The sequence below is a fragment of the Hylaeus anthracinus genome, unplaced genomic scaffold, assembly GCF_026225885.1.
Source record: "Hylaeus anthracinus isolate JK02 unplaced genomic scaffold, UHH_iyHylAnth1.0_haploid 11989, whole genome shotgun sequence".
NCBI lineage: Eukaryota > Metazoa > Arthropoda > Insecta > Hymenoptera > Colletidae > Hylaeus > Hylaeus anthracinus.
The window spans coordinates 8214055-8236386 of record NW_026534337.1 but is presented as its reverse complement, the minus strand read 5'-3'; the positions used below and the strand labels follow the sequence as shown (position 1 = coordinate 8236386).

Sequence of the window (22332 nt, the reverse complement as noted above, 5' to 3'; positions counted from 1 at the left end):
CTCTATATTTTGTAAAAAATAATTTGTTTATAATAATAGCCTATTGCAGCTGAAACTCTAGGTGGTCGTTTCACCCCCTAAATATGCAAACGGGCCAATATAAAAAAAATACGTACATCTTATTTCTCGGTCCTTTAAAACATATTCAAAAATCAAAACAATCGGATGCGGCACCTATAAAGCTTTCCTTGTTAGTATTCTCACTTACTCGTCAACACACAGCTAACTGTTGTGCGTTCGAATCGTCCTCTTGCAATACACGCCGTATGGTTTTAATATAAACAATAAGGCGCTGAATACAAATTGTACCTTACAACAGTTAGAATTTGAAGGGAATGTTAAACGACACATTTAATGCTTTGCGCCTGAGTGCAAAAGAAGCCCCGTGTTTGAAGCTGATAACAATTCCGTCGTCGAAAACGCGAAGGTAATTGGAGTGATCTTTCCTAAGGGCGCCTCTCGCGTCGGTACACTCCCTGGTCGATAGCACAAGGTACCTGACTCCGGGCGACGGTTGACGAGCTTCCTTGAAACATTTTCGCAACAACACTCGCGCTCCTTCATCACAAAATTATACCGTGCATCCCCTCGCTGGGTTCCCGCTAACTTTCGTACACGCAAAATTGCGCGGGAGGCGTTCATCAATAATTCCCTCGGCGTGGTCTCGTCAACGATCTGTCGAATCCCTCGGATCTGCTCCGTGGTTCGTGCACCGCAATGCGAGAGGATATTGGAGGGATCGAAAAACGTAACGAAATCCAGCGTCAGCCTCCATCGCGTTTCCATCGTGTCTCCTCGTTCGTCCACGCGTTCGATCGAGCCTTCTTTGACCAGGTACACGATAGACAACAGGAAGATGTCGGGACGCGTGATCTCTGAACTGCGCATCATCCAGGCGAGTCACATAGACCGCGGCGATTACGTGTGCGTCGCGACGAACGCCTACGGACACGCCAGGGCGACGATCCACTTGCTGGTCCAGGAGCCACCGAATTTCCCACGGAATGTACACGTGACGGAGCAGGGCAGCCGATCGCTGGTGTTGGCCTGGTCGTCCCCATCCAGCGAGCAAGATCCAGCCCACGCAAGCTCGCCCATCACCAACTACATCGTCCAGTACAAGGAGGCCCAAGGTATGTTCCCCAGACTCGCTTTGTCCTCTGCTCCGTACACGACCGATCTATTGAACCGCGATTATCGATCCGGGAACGCTGTCTATCACGCGTCACACAGGACGTCCAGCGTCGCTTGGAAAGCTTCTCGCCAGGAACATGTGCGAAGTGTCGTCGATTTTCACGACGCTTCGCAGGGCTACCGAAAATGGGAGGGAGGGTGGTTATTCTTCTGGTCGCGATAACTCGAGTTTAATGGACGGAAACTACCAGGAAAATTTCAGGGTTTAAATTATTGGGGTCACCAGGCAGTTTTTCAAACAGATGTGGGGTTTCTGGATGGGGAAATGGTAGGGTGATAGGAACTGAAGACTTGATGGGATATAAGGAGATTGATAGATTTTATTCTCAAGCCTTTACAACATACGGCCAGTCCCATAAATATTCGTACCCTTTATGTCTATCAAAGAAGTTTGATTAAACTGAATAATAATTTTGATATTATCAAATGAATTTTTCATTATAAATATGTAGAATTTCTTTCTCAAGGTTTTACAACATACAGTCAATTCTATAAATATTCGTATCCCCTATGTCTATTGAAGAAAGTTTGACTAAATTAAATAATAGATTTGATATTAAAAAATGATATAAATATTCGTACCCTCTATGTCTATTGGAGAAAGTTTTACTAAATTAAATAATAGTTTTGATATTACCAAATGAATTTTTCATTATAAATTTGTATATGAATAAGCTCACACATATATGTATATATCGACATATTTATACAAACATACACCCCCGTCAAATCAGTGCGGTTCTTCACCTTAACCCCCTATGGTCTCAGTAATGAATCGAAATACAGATCGCAATAAACACGGACTTCCACCTACAGCCACTTTAACGCGACAAATTACAAAATAGACTCTGTAAACATGTTATCTCCCAACCAATGGAATCGATGCCAACAATAAAATCGAATCAAACCCCACACGTAACGAGCACGCGAGAATTACGCACGGTTATGAAGGGTTCGCGGCGATTCGTTGTTCGCTCGAGTGGGTTCGCTCCATGGCTATGCAAACGAGGAAAATTGCTCGCCAGACTCCCAGGAACCCTCCCGCGATGCTGGACCCTGTCTCGAGACACAGAGGCGTGTCTCGTGAGCGTGTACGACACAGTGACTACGATTGATCGTGGCCAAATATGCGTATTGTGGCACTGCGCGCTCGATAGCGTTTCACGGATCGCTGGCTGTGAATCTCGTTACGAAATCGCTGTGGGGGAAACGGTTCTCTCCTCCGCGGCGACACGCATCGCGTAGAAAACGTTAGATTCATTTTCATTAGATACGCATATTCATAGTGCGCGTCGTTGACGTTCCTACCACCAGCGCCTCTCCATAGACGCTCCTTCCAGCGCCTGAGAATTACCGGGATATTATCTTACTGGGAAGGGCAAATATTATAAGAGAAAACGGGTTATTGTTTTTGTAAATGGCGCTCTCACGGCGAGTTCCGAGTCGAATAGCTTTTATTGAATTATGGTATGCCGGAAGCTTTCGTTATCGCAAGGAAAAATGTACTTATTCGCGAAAAGATGGACTGCATCAGGATGTCCTGCATGATGTACTTTACACTGTTTTCTTTTTGGAGGAATAGTTTTTAATCTGGAGTAAATAATCTATTAGTGAGGGAATTGAGGGTTGTAGAAATGTTGGAGTTTCGATCAATACGACTTGATCAATATACATACATATGTATATCATGATATTTCAGTATCTTAACGCTCCAAGATTCCATTATCCAAATAGTTTCTTTTTTATTTGATAGGCTATTAAACGCTCTACGGTGCAATTCAATTAGAATTAAATCAAACAGTACACATTACAGTATTACGCAGAACTTAAACTTAGATACAATTGAGGGGTGTGCGTCAATAAGGAGGCAGCTCCATTTTTTTCAAATTTTCCTCCTTATTGCACCACGAAAAAAGGAATGTTTTAAATCCGTGATTACGTTCTAACCTCAATACCATACAAAAATTGAGCTACCTCCTTAATTGCAGCATAGCCCTCAATTACTAAATAAGTACAGTATAAACCATGAGATTTTAAAAACTTAAATATAATCAGTAATGGTTGAATCATTGGTTTGCCGAGGAGTACACATCCAAACAATTCAACGTCCCGACACAGAAATATTCCAGTATAGCCAAGAACCACCAACAACTCCGCACCTCATCAGCGTCAAACATTCCAAAACTCCAGCCAACACGATAGCTCGAGATCCGATATCCAATTACCATCCATTCATAATACCCCGATAGTTCAACGTCTTAACACCTCGATGGCCCGTTACAGTGATGCTTCCACTCAGCCGCGAAGTTAGTCGAAACTGTTTACACCAGTTGTAACAACGGAGGGTAAGAATTCACTAATAGCCCAAGGATAGCCGAATTGCTCCAGCGATTCGTACCTTATCTCCTCGCCATAATTAACCGTTGAAATCGTTCTAGCGAAATTCCAGGATACACGCTCGTCCACAGAAGTCCGTGACTTCGCAATTACACGGGTTGTCGTGTCCTAGGACAAGTTCGTTTCGTCACTGCGGTGCGACAGTAGGTTGCAAGGAGCAGGGATGCACTCTTCTTTCGAGCTCCATCCGCTCGCTGTTCGCTCGTTTCGTGTAGCTTCTGGCGTCTACGTGCCTCACGTCGAGATGCAAGCTGATACTCCAAAGGAAACAGATACGCCAGCGTCCCCGGATTACAGTCAGGTAGCCTAACCTTGCCAAGGCCAGCGACGGAGATCGCCTTGTGTGGCCAGCGTCTCTCAAACCTGACGCAGGCATGTCCAGGGCGTTTCCTTCGTTCGCGAGGAGTTGGAACAGCGATCAGGGGCGAGGTTAAGATCGATCGTAGGAAGGAATTACAAAGACATACAAGGCAGTCCACTTCACGGAGCGCCAACGGCTAACCGTAGATAGGTGATTTATTGCTTTGACATCCGCAGTAGGAAAAAGACTCTCCGGGAGCTGCTTTGGAATTCAAATTGTGACCTATTCCATCGCTAAAGGTGTTATCCATCGCGTCGCGGAGATATCTCATCGGAGTACCTTGATTTTCTAGACGTTCGCGAGTCCTTTGACTCGGTCCTGATCATCTCCGAGAGATGAGACCTCCGAGAGGCCTTGCACCGATACACACGTAATCTCTGGAAAAGTTAGCCTCTGACCGACCTACTTGTCGAGCGTTAATTTCTTATGCGCCCTCTTCCAATGAATCTTCGATCAACGATAACGCGGGCACTGGGAAAAATAGAGTACCGGGCTTGAAAATATTCCTTGCACACATAAAACAAGCGAAAGAGTTCCGAAGCTTTTCTGGATTGAAATTGTACATTGTATTTTTATCGGAAGTTTATTCTGTAGGTATCGAGTTTTTATAGGTTTACAAATTTCAGCCATTTCTCTAAGGCGATTTACTGTGGTTACCGGAATATCTTCATTGTTTTTATCTGAATAAAAAACTCATCAAACCACGTGGAAATCGATTTTTCATTTTAATTTACACTTGCGAAGTATTAAGCTGCTTGCAGCTGTCGCTTGCTTAGTTCTCGAACTCTCGAGATGAAATCTTCCGAGAAAACAGTGAAATCGAATGGGAATATTTCAAAAAATCGATATTTCGACGATCGTAGATGTGGCTCCTTAATCGATTTGGAAGCATGTCGGAGCTTGTAGCGGATTCTCAGGCGTCCAGGATATTTGAGAAACGCTGAGCTCGTCGTACGCAGCCATGCTCCCAGTCCGAATCGATCCCTTCCTCGACACGTAGCAGGGTAAAAGTCCTTATAGATTTTTGGATATTTAGGGCAATATCGCGGAGAATCCGACCATGTCGGAAAACTTGGAAGGAGAGAACTCGGTTCGGACTTGTCGTGGCCCTTACATATTTCACCGAACCAAAGCCCTCGACTTTCGCGCTGTACGAGCGTCTTCCTGGAGCAGCGAAATTCGTCGATTTTTATTCGGTCCTTCAGATGGAATTTTTAAAATTTCGTTGCTGTATCATACAACGAATTAAATGGAACTCAGAGACAAGTAGAGACAGAGGAGGAATCTTCCTCGGAGACTTCGATTTGTAACCTGATTGTTCCGTCAGTTAAAGTGAGCACGTATCTCAATAATTGTTATTGAATTTTATGAATCTTTGCGTGGTTACTTATGTACACGTGACCGAGTCATTATGTGCAGTCTCCCAGGCTGGTGTCAAAACGAATTCGAGTAACTTGTTAATATTTTGTGTGTGTTTTTACATATTATTTTTAACAGAAATTTACATAAACAGAAATACGCAGACTTATAAAATAATCTGGTATAGTTTCAAGCCATTTTTGGCCATTTCTGGACTCCTTCATAATTTAACCTTCTTAACTCGGTGCCTCCATTTCGCTTGCAAGTTTCTGCGGGTACTATATTTTCAATTAACCTTTGAGTAGCTTAAGGAACGACGTCGCCAACAGAATTTTCAAAGACACTGAAAAAGGTGTTGCAAAAAACGTATCATTCTGGTACTCGAGGGAATATCGAACTCCCGCGTAAATAGGTATGAAGCTCCATTACTCCTCTCAAATATTCATGAAGTGTAGAGTTGCAGGGAGTTGTTGTAAACCACATTTTCCAAACAGTTAATCCTCTAGAACGAGATCCTGTCGACACAACCGCTCGAAATCGAACCACCTTTCAAAACAATCCTCTATCATCAAATATCCTATTGATAAATTTAGCGTTATCACATCTCGCCGCGATTCTATTTCAGCCTTCTTCGATCGTTAGAAGTTCCACGCATACTTGGATTACTTTCGGAGCCGCTAATAATTGTCGTTTAATTACGGCCAGCCTGTCGAAAGTAGTTTGATTTGCAGCATCTCGACGGGGCATTAAGACTCCATTATTGGACTGTCAGGCTCGATCTCAAGTTTAATCAATACTCGCCGCGGCTGGGGAGGCAATCGCGGAGAATGAAATTGTAGCGCAATATGGCAAACAATATACAATCAATATACAATCAATCTGCTGGCAATCGTGGCCAGGGAATCATTCGTTTGAAACGTACCGGGGTGTTTTCCGGTACTGCGTGTTTCTCGAAGAGCAGAGAGCTCTATACCAAACACCCACTGATCTTAAGATAACGTAGGATAGTATTTACGTCATTCTTCATTTTTATGATTTATAATTACTTTAAAAAATTTCCATTCTAAGACTGTACCTATTCTCCGTTTATTGCAAACATTTTTGTAGTGTCTTTTTTTTCAATATTATATTTATTTAATGTCAAAGAAAAATGTTTTTTTCTTGTGATACGTCTTCGTAGCATTTCTGAGGACGCATATTTTTTTCTTCGTTATATTGTGAAATTGAGTAACTTCCTATCACCGAAGATGGCCATAAAGCCTGATCAAGCGTACACCGAACTTTTCCCGTATCTCGATCCACGTGATCGATAAGGAAAAAGAACGACAAACAATCACCGTGGCACAGCGGAGCCAATTCGCGATCCACGGTTTTTACATTTTAATGGAAAAATTAATTTCTCCAGTCCTTCGAGAGCCAGCCTCCTTCGGCTCGCGGTCTTCGTATCTGCATACCAACCAACGAAAGTTTTTCAATTTTCAACGGAAAGTCGGCCAACGAATCAAAACATGTTTTCCGATCATAACACGTAGAAGATTCAGAGAGGAATAGTTCACGTTGTGTTCGACAATACTTAATTATCCTCTTCTATACACAGTGCTCAGGCATGATCAGTTGAAACAAGTGATTCTGCGTGGAAAAGTTGAATAAAATTATTGCGTACGATGCTTCGTTTTCGATAAAAGTCGGATTCGACACTGTTTGGATCGTGGGTTCCATCGAAATTCAAGTCATAGGATCCTACATATTTATTTTGTTGATTATGGAATGCGAGGCCTGTCTCAGAATGTCTTGATTCGTTTCGCAAGTAGAGTCGTTAGCCATTCGCTCGTGTTACTCGGTTAGGTGTCACCCCGTCGGGTCACTTTTCATGAAAGCGCCGAAGGACGCGCTAGGAAGACGAAGTTCGCCACGAAGTCGATGCTTGGGCTTCTTTTTCGTCTTCGCTTTATTTTCGCGCCACGGAAAGTTCCCTTTGAGAGCGCCAAGCCGCCCCCCACCCCGCCCACAGGTTCCGGTCCCTCGTTAACTTCGGATGTCCTCATTTACGCCTAATCGACTCGAATCGCCCGGCCGGCGCTAAATTATCGATCTTAACACATGGAGAGGCAGCTGGTTCGTCGAGCGGTGTTAACGTGCGTGAAACACGTTTTCAGAGCAAGCACCGAGTCGAGAATTTGTTATCACTATCGTCTCGAGAATCCTCGAGATCTCTGCTCGACTCGCAACGAACGTTCGAAATACGTTCCTTCTGGATTTTTTATTTAAACTCCAGACTTATAAAGCAACTAGAAATAAGCGATACGTGTTTTGTTCTGGTAATTTAAGTTTACGCCGAGAAATTACCCCTCGAACTTTTGCTTCGTGAAAGACGTTGAAAATACTGGAAAGTTTGGTGCACGAGTTTAAGCAGAAAATTATGTTCGCGAGGGGATGTTAAAAATTCATTTCTATCACCTGTATTTTCGCAATTTTTAAGATAGATGGGGAAACTTGTTATGGTAAATATGCCTACGTTTTCGAGATACGATAGAATAAAAAAAAAAAAAAAGGTACCATGTTATAAGTAGTTTCATCCCTCAAGCATGATAAAATCTCTCTTGTTCGTAATCATCCGATGAAACTTCGAAGTTAGATCAAACTCGGAAGTGACTTTCTTGCGAGTCGAGCACGGGATCCCGATGTCGTCTACGACTAAGACGGCAGGATCCTGCGGTCCACGAATTGGCGAATCATTTTATAGCTTTTCAGTTCGACGGGGGATCGCTCGACGCGAGTACTTGGTCGGTATTAACTGGTATTAGAGGTCTGGTAATAGAAACCGCACGAGCACCGAGTTTTCACTCAATCAGAGCCAGAGCACGCTTGATTAAACTTGGAGCGCTTTCGAGGTAGAAACGCGTCGTCATCGTGCCGCTTCGATGCCCGAAGCTTTCGTCGAAGTTGCCCTTCCCCCCGTTGAACTTTGCCTTTTCGACGAGCGATCGCATCTCCATCGGGTACTGGAATTTCGTGGGATTCGGTTTTTCGTCGACCGCAGACCGCTCGGTTCGATTTTTCGGCCGCTTCGTGTCGGATTACTGCTACTCTGCCGGGACACGATAACGGCGGACTAATTCCCGACCGTCGGGATAACCTAATTTCGGGGCCGCCTAACGTTATTGTCCACGTGCCCACGGTTGCTTTTCGCGAAACAATGAAGCTACCGAGAGTGATGTTGTTTGCGTCGAAATTACAGGACGTTGGTAGCGAGGGATGATTTATTTCTGTGATTTGCTTCAAGTTTGCATTGCGTGAACTTTATGTCAAGATAAATCCTCTTTCTAGTTTTTGTATGTATTAGGTGTACTGGAAAGTAATGTCGTTTGTGCAATTTTAAATATTTGTTTATCACTCATCAGCTCATTGATTTTTATCGATATGGCGTTGAAAATTTGCACACTAAATGGCGAAAGGCTGTTGATAACAAAGGCGATTACATAATTGATTAAAAATAGGAATTTATTAAAAATTTGTTTGAATTTAATGTAAAAGAAACGACATTACTTTCTAGTCTACCTAATAAATACAGGAATAGTTCATTAACGCGGTAGATTGTTGATCTTATAGAGGGTAGTTATTGCTGCTACTATGAATACTGTGTGCAAAATTTTAGTGCTGGTTTTATAAACACGGAGTGAGGCAGTTAAAACAGGCCACCTGAATAATTCGCTTACTGTTAGCAATAAAAGGAAAAGTGTTGAACAACAGTTTTTTGTTTTCGAGAGGCACATAACGTGGTGTCAATAACTTTTTTATCGGGGAAAGCGTAGAAGCGACATGAGAGTCGACTCTGTTTTTTGTAAGTAGAATCATATAATTTCTTGTACATATTCCGATAGAGTGTTTCAAGACAAATACAATAACCTATAGTCGAAGGTCATTCAAGGTTACATAAGCTAATGGAAAATAAATTGTTATTGGCAAGTGTCTTGTTCGACACTTTTTCATTTATTGCTAAAAGTAAACGAATTATTCAAGTAACCTGTTTCAAATGTCTCGCCCTGTATACACTCTCTGTATTGTTGTTGATGAAAAATGTCAATGAATCTCAAGTATCTTAAAGATACGACCCTCGACGTCTTGACCTTTAAATGATCCCCAGCACAAAGACTAAGGTTTGTTCTTTCGACACAAACAACCCCTAAATCTAAAACACCCTGACGTTTCTTCAAACAAACGAATAATTGGTCGATAACAGTAGGTGCTCCTTTCTTGAAGTTCAATTAAAAGAACAGTAACACCTATACAACTCTTACTAGACTGTAAGAAGAGTAGCAGTTCTGTTTTAACCCTTTGCACTCGGATGTCTCTTATGAGGGGACATCGTAAGTCTAACAAACTTTGTTATTGACACCGCTACAAACATAAAGGATTCATAAATAATACATAAATACTTTACGTTTGCAGCGGTGTCAACGCTTCAAGAAAGCTCTAAGAATTTATAATCGAGTCTAATAATGCCTAAAAAGACACGTTTCCAAAGTTAGACTATTTCATGTGATGCGACTCCTGTTTGCACATTTTGCAACGAGATGAGGCAGAGTGCAAAGGGTTAACGATACAAAGGGACGCAATAAGAGTGCCCCGTAGCTAATAGTAACGACCGTATCGAATTTGCAATCAGCGTCTGCCTTGAATTAAGATCCAGCAAGTGGAAGAATCTACTTTCGTAAAACTTCCACTCGAGGGGAATTCTCTCAGCCATTACTACCTCTACCAGCTTGAATACTTAAAATGCGAAACGTTTGGTGCACCTAGTAATGGGACCCGTTAAACAAAAGTTTTCCGCATACGTATTACGTCGATTCTTCCTCTTCGTGGATCCCTCGTAGTCGCCCACGCGTCACGCGCTCCGTAAATCCGCTCGACCCAATCGATCGACGCTGCACAAACCCCCTCTAAGCGTTGTCGTTGCCTTTTGCTGGAAAGACGTGTGGCATGAGCACAACACGCAGAAGATGGTGACAGGGGACAACACGGTCGCGCTGGTGTCGCCCCTGAAACCGGCGACGTCCTACCACTTTCGGGTGCTTGCGGAAAATCACCTTGGAACATCAGCGCCAAGCGACATCCTTCATGTCAGTATCAAACATATCAGCATGCCTCTAAAGAGAACATGTCATTCTATCGCGTTAATTCCATTCGTTGAGCCCGTGTTCTGGGCAACCACGTCCCTGACTAACGAGCTACTCTTCTTCCCCGTTGGCCCCCGCGACGACATCCACCTCGACGACGACGTTCACCGGGACTACAACAGGCCCAAACCGACGGTGAGATCCCTGGAGGCCCTCCTAGGCACGTTGTCGCCGAGCCCCTGGGACCGCAGCAGGTGAAGGTCACCTGGCAACCACCGGATCGATCCCTGTGGAACGGAGAACTTCTCGGATACACCATCAGCTACGCCAATCTAGGGTATCGTTACACGCTTACGGCTGTTTAGAATAGTTTCTAGCATGCTTCGGGACCGCGGTGGCCGCGGGGGACGCCCCTCTTCGTCGATGGGTCTCGAATCTTCGCCGATTACCGCGACGATTTCGCGACAATGGAGCGCCGATCGACGCGTGTTTCCGTCGGCGGGGGGCGCCGGATAATTGTCGCGCTTTGTTATCGAATTCTCGGAACCGGTGTTTTGCGAACGGTCGCTGACTTGGTCCGTGGCGAGATACTTGTATTCGTAAATGGCTATCTCTGTGAAGCTGAGCTTGTTTCTACGTGGATACATTCTTTATTTGAATGTTAGGAATTCAATTCGTCGGGAAAAGGTATTGGAAGACTTTGAAACTCTTAGAACTCGGAGATAAATCATTCGTGGAATACGAAAGGGGTTACTCAAGTGACCAGATTGACCCTTTCAGACCTGGAGTTCACAATTGAGGACGCAAATTTTGAAATATACCGACACTATCGTCTATGGCGAATGTACTTATCAGTTTTCCTCGAAAAGTACCAGTATTAGAATTTATTTTTTACTTTTTCCATAATAATTTCAGTCCAAGTTAACTCTGACAATTAAATTACATTAACACGAGAAAGAAACATAATTCAGGTCTGAGAGGGTTAAATTCCTCTGTATAGCGGATAAGAGAACTCTCGATATTTAATTTTCCATATCTTCCATAGCTTCCTTACTCAGACGCTGCCCACCTCCGCTCGAAGCCAACTAATTTCATATTAAGAATCCTCTGTTTTCGCGAGTTCCAATAACCAGTCAAACCCGCCGACGAAAATTCCCAACGGGCCCGAGCGTAATAAGCTTCAAACGTAATGGATCGGAGTGAAGGGACGCCGGGAACCGATCGATGGATATTAATATTCGTCAGGGAGGACTGCCTCGGATCAGAGTCGTCGCGAAACTTTCAACGCCGCGTCTCCAGCCGGAATAATCAGATTCTTCGGAGTCCTGGATTCCACGGATTCTTTTTAGCCCCGATCCCCTTCGACGCTAATTCGTGAAGAATCGCGACGGTTTCGTCGCGAAACGGTGAGGAAACGCGACGTGGCTCCCGGATGCTTCGAACTTCCGGTGCCTATTCGGTTGAACGAGAAGGAGAATTTCATATCGAAGGCTAGGGTATCGAGGGAAAAAGTGCCGCGAATCAGAACACCATTTTTCGCTCCAGTTTCCACGGGATGGCTTTAAGTATCGTCGGGTTCCGCGCGTTCCTTCCTGCGTTTTATCTTTCCGGCCCGTGGCACATCGGAACCGTGGCTTTATTTCAGAGGGAACGATCAATCGGTGAACATCACCAGAGTGGGAATCACGGGAAACGGGGACGGATCGTACGATTACAGTCTAACAGGGCTGCGAAAGTACACCCAGTACAGCGTCGTGGTGAAGGCGTTCAATAATAAAGGCGACGGCCCAGGATCCGACCCGGTGACGGTGCAGACTCTGGAGGACGGTGAGCATACTCTATTTAGGATCTTAGTTGCTCTTGTTTGAGCGTCATCCTATTGCACGTGACGTTGTCTACGTCAATTATCGTGCAATCCTACGATGAAAGACGGAAGTAGGAACAGGTGGACACCTTTAAGGCTTTTCTCTTTGGAAGAGACTAGACTGGTGCGCCGTATCACTGGACTAGCCAGTGACTTGTTTCTGTGCTTTAAATCACGAAAAATGGTATAAAGTATATTGTCTAGTTTTTTCCTGAAACTTTACTTATAATATTTGATTGATATTTGAAAGGAAACGGGTCTTAAACCGTTGCACTCGGATGTCCCCTATGAAGGGATTGTTCGTCTAGCAAATTTTGTTAGAGGTTATTTAGAATAAATTTACGCTAGGACAAATTTTAAAAAAATGCACGTTTCCTTGAAGTTTTCTTATTGGAATTGCACGAGAAAGCAAACCATTAACATAAAGAGTATAAAGTAAAGGGTCTTCTTAAAGAGGCTTCAGGGTTTTGTTTTTTAATAATAAAATATGCCTGTCAACGTGACGTAGCGGACACTTTCAATTATGTTTAATTACTATCACGTATACTTTATTTAAAATATACCAATTTAACGTATTCAATATGTATTACAATACACGTATTACATCACAGTATGTATTGAAGATATTAAAAAATAAAATTCTGAAGTCTCTTTTGAAAAATTCTTCATGTTTAAGAAGAAATCTATAAGAAAGCTATAAGAATTTGTAATCAAGTCTAATAATACTAAAAAAGACACGTTTCCAAAATTAGACTATTTAATGTAATGCGATTCTTGTTCGCACATATTGCATCGAAATGAGGCAGATAAGTAAACTCTAAATAATTCACTAGAGTAACAACTTCGCAAAATTTACCAAGGTTAAAGAAGCCAAAGCAGGAATAGTACATCGAAACTCAACTTCGGTTCTCTTCCAAAAGTCCTTTTTCCAAGAAGTTTCGAAACAAATACAGGTAACTGCGTTGCGCATCTTGAAACCCCAGTAAGAATGTCCATAAAGTTACCCGACCCAGCAGTTAATTTGCACAAAACCAGTAATACTCGGGAAAGCCAACGGCGAGAAAAAAAAGAATGCAACAAATTCTCGCTGGGGATGTATTTCACGAGAGAAGGGTCATGAATTTACAACCCTCCTTCCCCTAAATAACCTGTTGTTCCAACTGGTCGTGTTTGCCTCAACGCGCATTAACACGCTGAAGTTGAACTACACAGCGTCCCATTTAAAACAGTTAAGACCGCTGCGCTACTCGGTGTACAAAAACTACTGTCATCATACAGGACGTCTGCCTCGGTGCTGGAAGGTTTTTACAATGCTGTTCGCGTTGCTCGATGCGAAGCAAGTATTTCTTTGGCGTTTGGTAAAAAGACTTCGATCAACAATCAGTGATTCACGGATACGAAGCACGACATTTCGACAACTCGGTAGAATCCTGTACATTAATCAGAGAATTGGTCACAATTTTCAGAAAAAATTGAGAAGATGTTATGTTGACTTAGTATCTTTGATAAATAATTGCCATGCTATAGGTGCATTACTAATATTTGTAGAAGCACCTTCAAGAGAACTCGAAATTGGAGGAGCGGAAACGTTCGTTCGTTGCTTGCGTCGACTAAATATAGAAGCCCTTCCCACCAAACGTCAATGGTTTCACGGAAATGAAGTTGTTACTCCAACCTGTACGCGGAAGATCGAACGAGAGCGTCGGAATATAACACCTAATTGGAAATATGTCTCTATTAATCGGATCAGCACCTTGCTCTAATCTTTCGAGATAAGATTGTCCTGATTCCATTTATTGGCTTCCACTCTATTAATCCTAATTCCCCACGACATGAAACAATACTAAGTGCGATGCTTGGGACGAGTCCTCAGCATTTCGGAAGGAGCTTGAAACCGATTAGGAGTACTCTGAATTCACCCGGTGAGATCAGCTCGTGGATCCTTAGCAGATGACGTATCTGAAATATAAATCATTAATGTCCTTTAAAATTGTTTGGGTCAATTTGTTCTCTACTTCGGAAAGTAGAGCAAAGGAGTTTGTTTTGATACTTTCGTTAGTTATATATGACAGAGGAAAGTAGAACTTCTTAAATTTTCAAGACTATTCTTTAATTATGTAACAGAATTTCTCTTCTAGAATGGGATACCTAATTACCTGTTCCTCCATTGCAGCGATGCTGAAAGTGTTTCACGTGCAATTTCAATGGTTTCAAGGAGCGAATAGGCTGCAAGGAGTATTTCTTTTCAGCGCTACTTTTTCTCAAAGGTCTCGAAATTATTCATATTTTTTCTACATGGAAGTATACGTTTTTCAACTGTATATTTGGAATATAAAATTTTAATGTATATATTTTTCTTTTTTATCGTAGAGTAACTAGAATTCTTTATTTAGAAGATGGCCACATGCGTATTACGTTTCCATGCATAAATTTCTTCAAATTACGTTACATATATTACATGTGTAATTATCAATCTTCTCTCTGAACCAATTATAACTCCCGAAAAAAATGATAAAGACCCCCAAAAGTATCGGACTGTCTCCCCAATCGAGTCAAGACACTCACCTGTCCTTTCCCTGCAAAGGCGGAACACTGAACGCCTGGTCTTCAAAATTATTCAGCGAGAAATCCTTCTCTTTTACCCGGATCTCGGAAAAGAGTGCATTTGCCCGGTGTTTCGCTCGACCGCGGCACCGGAAATGCCTCCCGACCGCGTTCCATTTTCCGTCCTGTTTCGTTCGACGTTGGGGAATTCGGGGCAGCGATCCATCGAACGAGCTTTTCCTCCGAGGAGGGCCCTTTTGTGCGCGGGAAAACCGAGGAGAAAGTGGATCCCTTTGTTGGGGCAACGCGCGCGTGTCAGTCGATCGTGCCCGTTGTTCCACATCCCGCGTGTTTGACACTCGACTAAGTAAACGATACTTGGGAGAGAAAGAATCTGGATCCGAACTTGTATCCTTCTATCCAGACCTTTCAAACAGCCACTACAGCATAAATTGGGTTCCCACTTCCAGAAGAACCTGGACAACCAAAAGTGTAACCTCTTCCACCGAGATTGACAATGTTTTGGGCTTCGATAACGCGTAAATTAAATTCAACTAAAGCGAAGTAAACTTCGTATAGCGACAGATGGGTCCTAAATTTGAGTATGTAGATTTGGCGGCAGCAGGTGCTCCTTGAAAGTAACAAGCACCGAATTTACGATTCAAGTTCTTATATAACCTCTCCTCGTCCAGGCTCCTCTTTCTCCTAAAAATCTGTAACCGCCATGTACTGCGTATTTAAATTCTTTACGATTGATGATTGTCAATAAAAACCTTGAGGCAGGATGTTTTACAAAAAAGAAGTAGGCCAAGTCTGCGACTATAGGAGTGTTCTAGTACATAAAAATATGCCACAAACTTGCCGTTGGTTTCTCTTTTTCTGTAGAACTTTTCTTTGCCACCTAAAAACACCTCGTTTCCAGAGATCCTCGGTAAGCTAGATCAAGGCTATATGAACGATTCACCACGTGGATCCACCGATTCTCTTTCAAAAATCCCGATTTACCCCATAATTCTTCCGAAAGTCTCCCTTGGAAGCCATCTACCCCTTGTAACTCGATTCGACTCCCTCGCATCGGATTCACAACGTGGTCCTTGAACGACGCTCTCCGGACCAGAGGATTCGCCTGGTCCGCGAGCAAACGCGTAAAACCGCGATGGAGGCTCGGGTCGGCGAAATTCACGATACGATTTGACGCAGTTCCAAGTGCTCCACCGCAGAACGTGGCCTGCGCCGCGCTGACTGGGCAGAACATCCAGGTGACCTGGAAACCGCCGCCTACCGACAAAGTTCACGGGGTCGTGCAGGGTTACAAGTTGCTCTACGAGGCGGCTAGCGCCGTCCTGGAGGAGCAGGCTGGCAGGGAGACCAAGATCATCAGCCACGCGTTGAGCACAGTTCTCCATGGACTCAGTCCGTACACCAATTACACGGTGCAGGTGCTCGCCTACACTAGGGCTGGGGATGGCGTCACCAGCAGCCCCGTGTCCTGCACCACCGAGGAAACTGGTAAGTTAGGTGTTTGATTTTCTGCCTATTCCATTGACCATACCCTTTCCGTCCAAATACTCCTTCGTATAACACTTGGAATACCTTTTTGTTATTTAAATTGGGATAGCTTGACCTTTTCAGGCCTGGCGTTCACACGTGAGGACACGAAATTTAAAAATTACCGACACTATCGTTTAGGTCGAATGTCCTTATTTAAGAAATACCAGTTTTCCTCGAAAATTACACTATTAGAATTCTTTCTTTATTTTTTCCATACTAATTTTAGTCCTAGTTCACCCTACAAATTAAATCACATCAGTACGAGAAAGAAACATAATTCAGATCTGAAAGGGTTAAGAACACTTCATTATAGAAAAGACGTCTACTACGCAAAAGGGTTGATGCACCTTGGAGGAGTTTGTACCACTTTCTTTGTTCAGTTCATGCTTACAGTAGAATAAGAAACGAAAGTGTCTCCTCTAACGAAACATCACATAAATTACATGCGTAGATGTTCAACTAGTACACCGATCGTGCAATACCCGAGGTGCTCCCCGGGCCAAAGTTGTGCCAGTCCCAACTAAGATTCAGACTTGTGCGCCATGGAAGAAAATGGTAAACGATGTGTGGCCCTGTCTGCGACGGACGGCCGTGCACACGGTGGCGAGCGGAAGTAAATTTGCCCGGGGATTTGAGACGGGACTGGAGGCAGTTCGCTCTGGCGGTTAGGTGCTTTACGGCGGTCCGTGCTGTTGATGTTTCGATAGGTCAATACGTTACCTGACGATCGTCGTGCGGTTCCCAGTTTCGTGCTGCGGTACGCGCGCCAGGGCAGCAGACGTTCGCCGTGGGGAACCTGGTATCGGGTTATTGAAATTTTAATGGCGCCGTGATGTTAATGGCGGTATCGGTGTCGTTGGAATATTAAAACTGCTTCCTAGAAAGGGCCGGCCGACGGTGGAATTCGAACCTGAGGATGTCTCGAGTCGAGGAGCCAGGCTCGAGAAGACTGTCGCTTGGGAATGTCTCGAAAATGTTGCATTTTCGCAGTGTCTTGGATGCTTCGAATTTATGAAAAGTTTGAACGGGTGTATTGGTATGGCTTGAAAATAAATTGGGTATTTCAGAAACGACGTGCATGATGATTCACAGGAATTTTTTTTTTCTTTAATGATTTGTTTAAGATCGCATCAACGGCTTGGTTATTAGCGACCACATTTGGTAAAGCGACTAATTGTTTATGTAAATTTCATCCTCGTACTTGGGCCAGTAAATTGTGTCTGTCTAATGCTTTCGCGAATTTATAGAACTCGCTCGTATCGTTTAGTACTATATCTAAACTTTTTGAGATATCTAGATTCCTTCTGTATTTCTCCAGTTCATTGCATTCCTCAATTAAGTGTTGCACGGTGAGGGTCCCGTTACAATGGTTGCATTTTGATGGTTCCGATTTTATGATTTACAGATATTTATTTAATTAACATTCCATCAATTTTTGTGAAAATTCTGAAGAATCATCGCGAAGATTCCCGCTTTAGAGTGATTATTTGATTATTCAAATTTCCACGAGGAATTTCCTTCTTTATATCTACGATATCACTTTTTCCTTTTATTCAATATAGTATTCCCGTCGAATTAAAAAGAATATCAATCAGAGAATCCACTTACCACCCTTTTTATCATACATAATCGCGAGCAACACGCGCGAATCTCTCGTCGCGCCATCGTTCGTCACACCCCCTCATCGCACTCGTCTCTCTCGAGTGGAGATAGAGAAACCTCCGAGGAAAGCTAAATGAATAATTAAGCCTGAAAAGGCTACCGCGTCGATTCGACGTTCTCGATTTCCCGTCGCTGCATTTATATTTTCGCAGCGGGAGACGAGCTCTCGGCTCGCGCAGCCGCTCGAAATTCCAGCTGCAAGAGAAGGCCACTTTCAGCCGAACTCCGTGGAATCGGGCGTTGGTGCTCGTGCGAGACCGGGACTAAAAGAGTCAATGACAGAAACTTTAACGCGCGTTTGAAGTAACATTATACCGTTGGTCCTTCTACACTCTCGTATCGCGCTCAGCTCCGTGGAAACTCCGAGCGTTGGCTGGCTTTCCATTAAACGCAGCTGCACCGCGCCACGGCTGCTCGAATGCCACCGAAATTTCGCGAAATGGGTCGCGAATAATTGTATCGTTATCGCGAAATTCATAATAGACTGGCGCCCCCTTCGTCCTCCGGCGCCTATCGCGCCGCGTGGCGTAATCGAAATTTCGTGTATCGCAAAGAAAACGTCGACACGCTGCACGCGTGTTCGCCGATGGCTGAAATTAGCTAGCGAACTCCCATCGTCGCGCCGTGTTCGCCCCAATCCTCGAATCCCGTGGATTACTCGCCGGCTTTTGCGAATAAATTCCGCGTCGATGATCGTTCGTTTCTGTCTTGCGCCGCTGACACGCCGGGTGGCTCTTTATCGCGCGTGTCGATGTATCGAGAGTCGAACCCGGGACACGATTCAGCCGAGGGAATGAGAATTGGGTGGTTAGAGTTAATCACAAGCTAAATATACAGATCGTAGAATAGCATGCATTTCGTGATATTCGGCGCTCCTCGTTTGGTGAAATCCACTCCTGCATACTATTAAATTCGAGACGGGGTGAGTGGTTATATCTCGGTTACTGGAGGCTCTATTAAAAATATGCATGCAACAAAGAAGTTTCCAAATTTAATTAGCAACTACTTTTATTGTATTCATCTTGCTCTAAAGGCAACTATAAGAGAGATACCATACACTTTGTGGCTCTCTTTCGTCACATTTGCCCCATGCGTTTGACGTGGCAACAGATCCAGCTGCATTTCACTTATACAAACTCAGCAAACTGCTGCTCCGAAATGTTTATTCGCTTTTCCCACGGATTTGCCGCCGCAAGTATTCACGTGTAACCGAAACTCCGTGATATAAACGTCTGCTGCGATGCACGATCGTCCAGGATGATATTACAAGCTGAATGCATCGATTCAATTGATAGTGACAATAACGTAAGAGACTTTGAAAATTGATGTTCAACCGTGTTGTATCAATTTCTCTTCCCTTCTATCCGCTCGAGGCTCATAAAGTATTAACGTTCCTTTCCACGATTACTTTCCCGGAGTTCTACTACTTTCGACAAATATCGAGCAGCGTGTATCACTTACAGGAAATATTTCCCTGGGATCGATTGTTTCAACGCGAGGTGACTGGTTCGAAGCTTCCTATCGAGTTAACGTGATGAACAGTTCCGAGGAAAGTGAATAGGACAAGGTAACCCCTGCGGAACGGTTACTTCGCCACCTTGGCTTAAATTCTTTAAATTTTTCCCTGTCTCGGGTTATTGGAAAAACAGTGTCTTACACGGCTAAGCCCAGGAAAGCCAACGTGCAAGGGAGCTATTTCCTTGCGTGGAGAAAATATACCTTCGTTAAACAACGATATTTCCTGGTTTTTCGAATCACATTCAAGAAAGAAGAACACGATAAACTTTGAGAATACGGAGACTGACCAATGTCTGCGGTTCTGATTACTTACTCTCTCCTGGATGACGATTTATGAAATAAAATGACGGTTCGTTGAATTGTTTGCTACTTTTGCTCGAATTGTCTAAGAGAAACGCGAATCCGAGTTTGCACGGATACGATACTTTTGCGTTAAGATCTCTCAACAGTATTCATCCGAGTACTCGTTTTCGAGGACCATTGAAACCCAACGATCTTCATAATCCTCGTTCAATAGTTCCTCTCGCTCCTAGCGAAACAGACCATTGCCTTCCACGGGGATGCTCCCAATTCTATCCACCCGCGGTGGCACAAACTCCCACCGATTTTCCCGAATTTCGCGAACAATGCGAGCACGAACTTCCGCCAAGACGCTCCTCCCTCTCGAAGCCTCGAAATCGGTGCTCTCCTTCGTATGGATCCATTATCGACGGGAATGGCGCTTCCGTGCCCTGAAGAGTGACCGGAAATACCAAAAAGATGGCCGAGAGCGTTTCCCACGAGTGTACTCTCGTTTGCGGCACTTCATTTTCGTAAACAAACGTTTTCAAAGCACTGGTCTAGGTACTCTTGTCCACGTACCAAAGGATTCTCAAGACATTTGTGAAAGTATATACGTAAATAAGTAGCTGAGACTGCAAGATTTCAATTCTATATAATTAACCCTTTGAGTGTCAGAGGAAGAAGATGCATGATTGTAAACAAAAATGCATATTTCCGTTAATTTTATTTTAAGGTTTAAGGTAATTTTATTTTCGTAAAGCAAAATTGATTTTTTAATGAGTTATAGCACTTACAGTTTATATCGCTCTTGGCCTTTTTTGCAAGTGTATGGAGAAGCGATATATTTCACTTTGGCACTCAAAGGGTTAATACCAAAAGTGAACAATAAAAATTGTATCTGTCTGTAGATTACTGATTAAATCGATAATAGATTACGGTGAAGCCTGTCTAAAGGCGCCAGTGTATTTTCAGCTTACCTCACTCTGAAGGGAAAGGATAGTTCTAACGTGGAGGCTCCCTTTGACCCAGCAATTCCAACAAATAGTAGGGATAACCATGCGCCTCTTACACAGGGATTTCCCAACTTTTCCTATTAGACAAGGTTTACTTTATGTCACTCAACTAGTCGACCAGTATTGGCCAGCTGCCTCGCATTTTCAACCACCACGCCGTTTTTCTTCTTCGATATCCTCCGTCACAACATCGTTCTGTTCTCAGTTCCGGACGCGCCGGACCGTGTGAAGGCTGTGACCAGCAACGAGGACGCGGTGGTGATATCCTGGCTACCACCCCGTCGACCGAACGGCGTCCTCACCAAGTATACCGTTTACATTCGGGTGTTGGACCAGGGCCAGGAGGTGAAGATCACTAAGAGCTCGTTGCCTGCGCAGAACTTGCACCACGAGGTGACGGGGCTGAAGCTGCGCGAGTCCTACGAGGCCTGGGTTACGGCCTCCACCAAAGTGGGGCAAGGACCTAGCACTCCGGACATCAAACTTCAGCTGAGCAATACAGGTAACCCCTGACCGCTTTCGCGAAACTTCTTGACCCTTGTGATTCGCTCCTCCGTCTCGTGGACGATGTCCCTCCTCCCCGAGGAATCGATTCGAGTCCGAGCTCATCGATCCACCTTCGCGAAAATCGAGCCATCGTATGGGGAAAGTTTGATATGAAAAATTCGCGAGACTAGCCTCCTGAGAGTTCGAATCGCGATCCCACGTTTCAGGTATTTTCTCTCTCTTGGATCGCTCCACGTAGAGTCGATCGCTGTTCGCGATCGATTCAGGGGATTTTGCTAAAACTGATGGGAGTTGGGATTTGTGTAATATCAGGGAGGGTTTAAGTCATCGCTTTGATGGTTTTGGATTCGATTCGAAAATACAGGACGTCGAATTTAGTGGTTTTGCGAATTCTGTGGACCTTGGGGAGGATTGGCCTTTTGGACTGAATTTTATATTAGACTTCAAAGAACGATTGTTTAAAGAATTCTTCCATATTTAAGAATGATAAAAATCGGGTCAATTTCTTTCAATCTGATAATCAAACACTCTGTTTCACGTAACCAATATGTCTACACCAAATGTAATACAGAAAGTCGAACTAAACGCATCGTACGATAAATTACTGTAATCATTCAACAAGTTACAAAATCATAATAAAATACTTAACTCCACACCGCAGCTTGGTATTCAGTCCAACTTCACCTGCAGCTCGAAATAGTAATTGTAACGCATTGTTCTGCGACAGTAATTGGAAACAGTGCCGATAAGCAGTAAAATTCGTGTGCAACGTCGGATGAAGCTAAAACTGTGTTTCCATATGCGGTGCGCGATGGAACGAACCTTCGCGAGGGTCGGCTCGACGCACCTGAAACGTTCAGTGACTGAACTTCAGTCGAGGATGCTTTCGCACTTTCTTGTCGTTCGAGTTTGACGAAGTTTGAAGAGTGTGCGAAGGGCGATAGGAGAGAATCGTAGGCTGCG

The 22332-nt window shown here is 43.8% G+C and overlaps 1 protein-coding gene across 7 annotated transcripts in view; it reads left to right on the top strand.

The window, feature by feature from the left end:
- LOC128887435 (cell adhesion molecule Dscam2-like) overlaps window positions 1-22332 on the top strand; it is a 212464-nt gene that overhangs the window by 179218 nt on the left and 10914 nt on the right. For all 7 annotated transcript variants that reach the window (XM_054143287.1, XM_054143285.1, XM_054143284.1 and 4 more), the window contains exons 15-20: window positions 835-1133; window positions 10283-10431; window positions 10611-10765; window positions 12074-12255; window positions 16037-16345; window positions 21068-21364. In XM_054143287.1, coding sequence (XP_053999262.1) covers window positions 835-1133; window positions 10283-10431; window positions 10611-10765; window positions 12074-12255; window positions 16037-16345; window positions 21068-21364 — 1391 coding nt within the window. The remainder of the gene's footprint in view (window positions 1-834; window positions 1134-10282; window positions 10432-10610; window positions 10766-12073; window positions 12256-16036; window positions 16346-21067; window positions 21365-22332) is intronic.